Source organism: Nestor notabilis, unplaced genomic scaffold (assembly GCF_000696875.1).
Source record: "Nestor notabilis isolate BGI_N333 unplaced genomic scaffold, ASM69687v1 scaffold25159, whole genome shotgun sequence".
Lineage (NCBI taxonomy): Eukaryota > Metazoa > Chordata > Aves > Psittaciformes > Psittacidae > Nestor > Nestor notabilis.
This window is the reverse complement of record NW_009943596.1, coordinates 4,576-5,951: the sequence shown is the minus strand read 5'-3', so window position 1 is coordinate 5,951 and position 1,376 is coordinate 4,576. Positions and strand designations below refer to the sequence as shown.

At 52.8% G+C, this 1,376-nt stretch overlaps 1 protein-coding gene across 1 annotated transcript; it reads right to left on the bottom strand.

Moving 5' to 3' along the window:
• Positions 1-318: 318 nt before the first annotated feature.
• On the bottom strand, positions 319-965 carry LOC104411570 (zinc finger protein Gfi-1-like; the record flags this gene model as incomplete). The annotated part of the gene is made up of 2 exons (XM_010022017.1): positions 319-456; positions 546-965. Coding segments are annotated over 2 exons (558 nt in total), but the record flags the coding sequence as incomplete, so codon positions are not given.
• Between the last annotated feature and the right edge of the window lie 411 nt (positions 966-1,376).

Below are 1,376 nucleotides of genomic sequence, written 5' to 3'. Positions count from 1 at the left end.
ATGCAAAGTCTGGGGAATGGAAACAAAGCCGGTGTTCTTTAATTAGTTGATCTGCTCCTTTGCTCACTGGCTGCCCACCCTTTCCTCTGCCTAACACCACCTTCTTCACCCACAACTGCTTACTGCAGCCCTACCGTGTTTTCTTCCCCTCCTCAGTTTAGATGTCCACCTACTGCTCTTTGATGATCTTAAGGTGCTTTCCAACCATAACCATTCTATGATCCTATGATTGCTTTTCTGGCCTCCCTAAAGCCAACCAAAGCAAGCAGCTGGCCCTGGCCCTCAGACCTTCATCCTGGCAGTCTGCCCCACTCTCACCTGAGAGTGCACGGCCTTGTGCTGCTCCAGGCTGACTGCATGGCCAAAGGTCTTGCCACACATGTCACAGGCAAAGGGCCTCGTACCACTGTGTGAGCGGCGCACATGTACTTCAAGGCCATGTGGCGTGGAGAAGACCTGAGGGGAGAGAGCACACAGGGTCAGGCTTGCCAGGGAGAAGAGGTTGGGTAAGAGTCATAATCAGAGATGAAGAAAGGGATCCCTACCTTGCTGCACTTGACACACTTGTAAGAGCCAGTGCTGATGAGCAATGGGCGGCACAAGAGGTCCGACTCCACTTTGATGCCACCTGGGCCCTTCTCTTGCTGCAGCCCAGGCTGTGTTTCAGCATAGAGTCCAGGTGCTGCTGCCGGTGGCCGCTCAAACAGCCCCGGGCCCGGGGAGCTGAAGTCACCATAAAGTCCAAGAGAAGAGCTGCGCTCAGCACCATAGAGGGCAGGCTCAGAGCCTCGCTCGCAGAAGAGCCCCAGGGCTGAGGTTCGCTCCAGTGTTGGGCAGGGCCTGTAGCTTTGTACAAGATGCCTCAGTTCGGAGCCACCCAAGCTGTTCCACATGTATGGCTTGAAGGGCACCGAGAAGGGGGGTCCTTCATCTAGGGATGGACACACAGATTGCTCAGAGGCTGTGGAAACACAAGGGCATGGGAATTAGTGCACTTCACAATCCAGCCACTACCACAGGGCAGAACCATCTCAGCACTCAGACTTGTGCCCAGAGCCAGACCCTGTACTGCACATTGAGGCTGCCCTTTCACCTCTAATGGGCAGACATTCTATATTGCACAGCAGGGTCTGTGCATTCACTGCTACCTATTCACCTGCTGTCCCAGACAAATTACTTAAAGCAGCCACCAGTTTTGTCTACCTCCATCTCTGGGTGTGTATACATAGACTGATCTGACTGTTGAGACAACTCAATCTGCAACTTCACTTGATTTGATCTGCAGCCCCTCAAAAAAACATATCTACTTTGTCCCAAGATGGGCATCAAAGCTGACATATTAAAGCTCTGATGGAGATCTCACACACCCATATAGC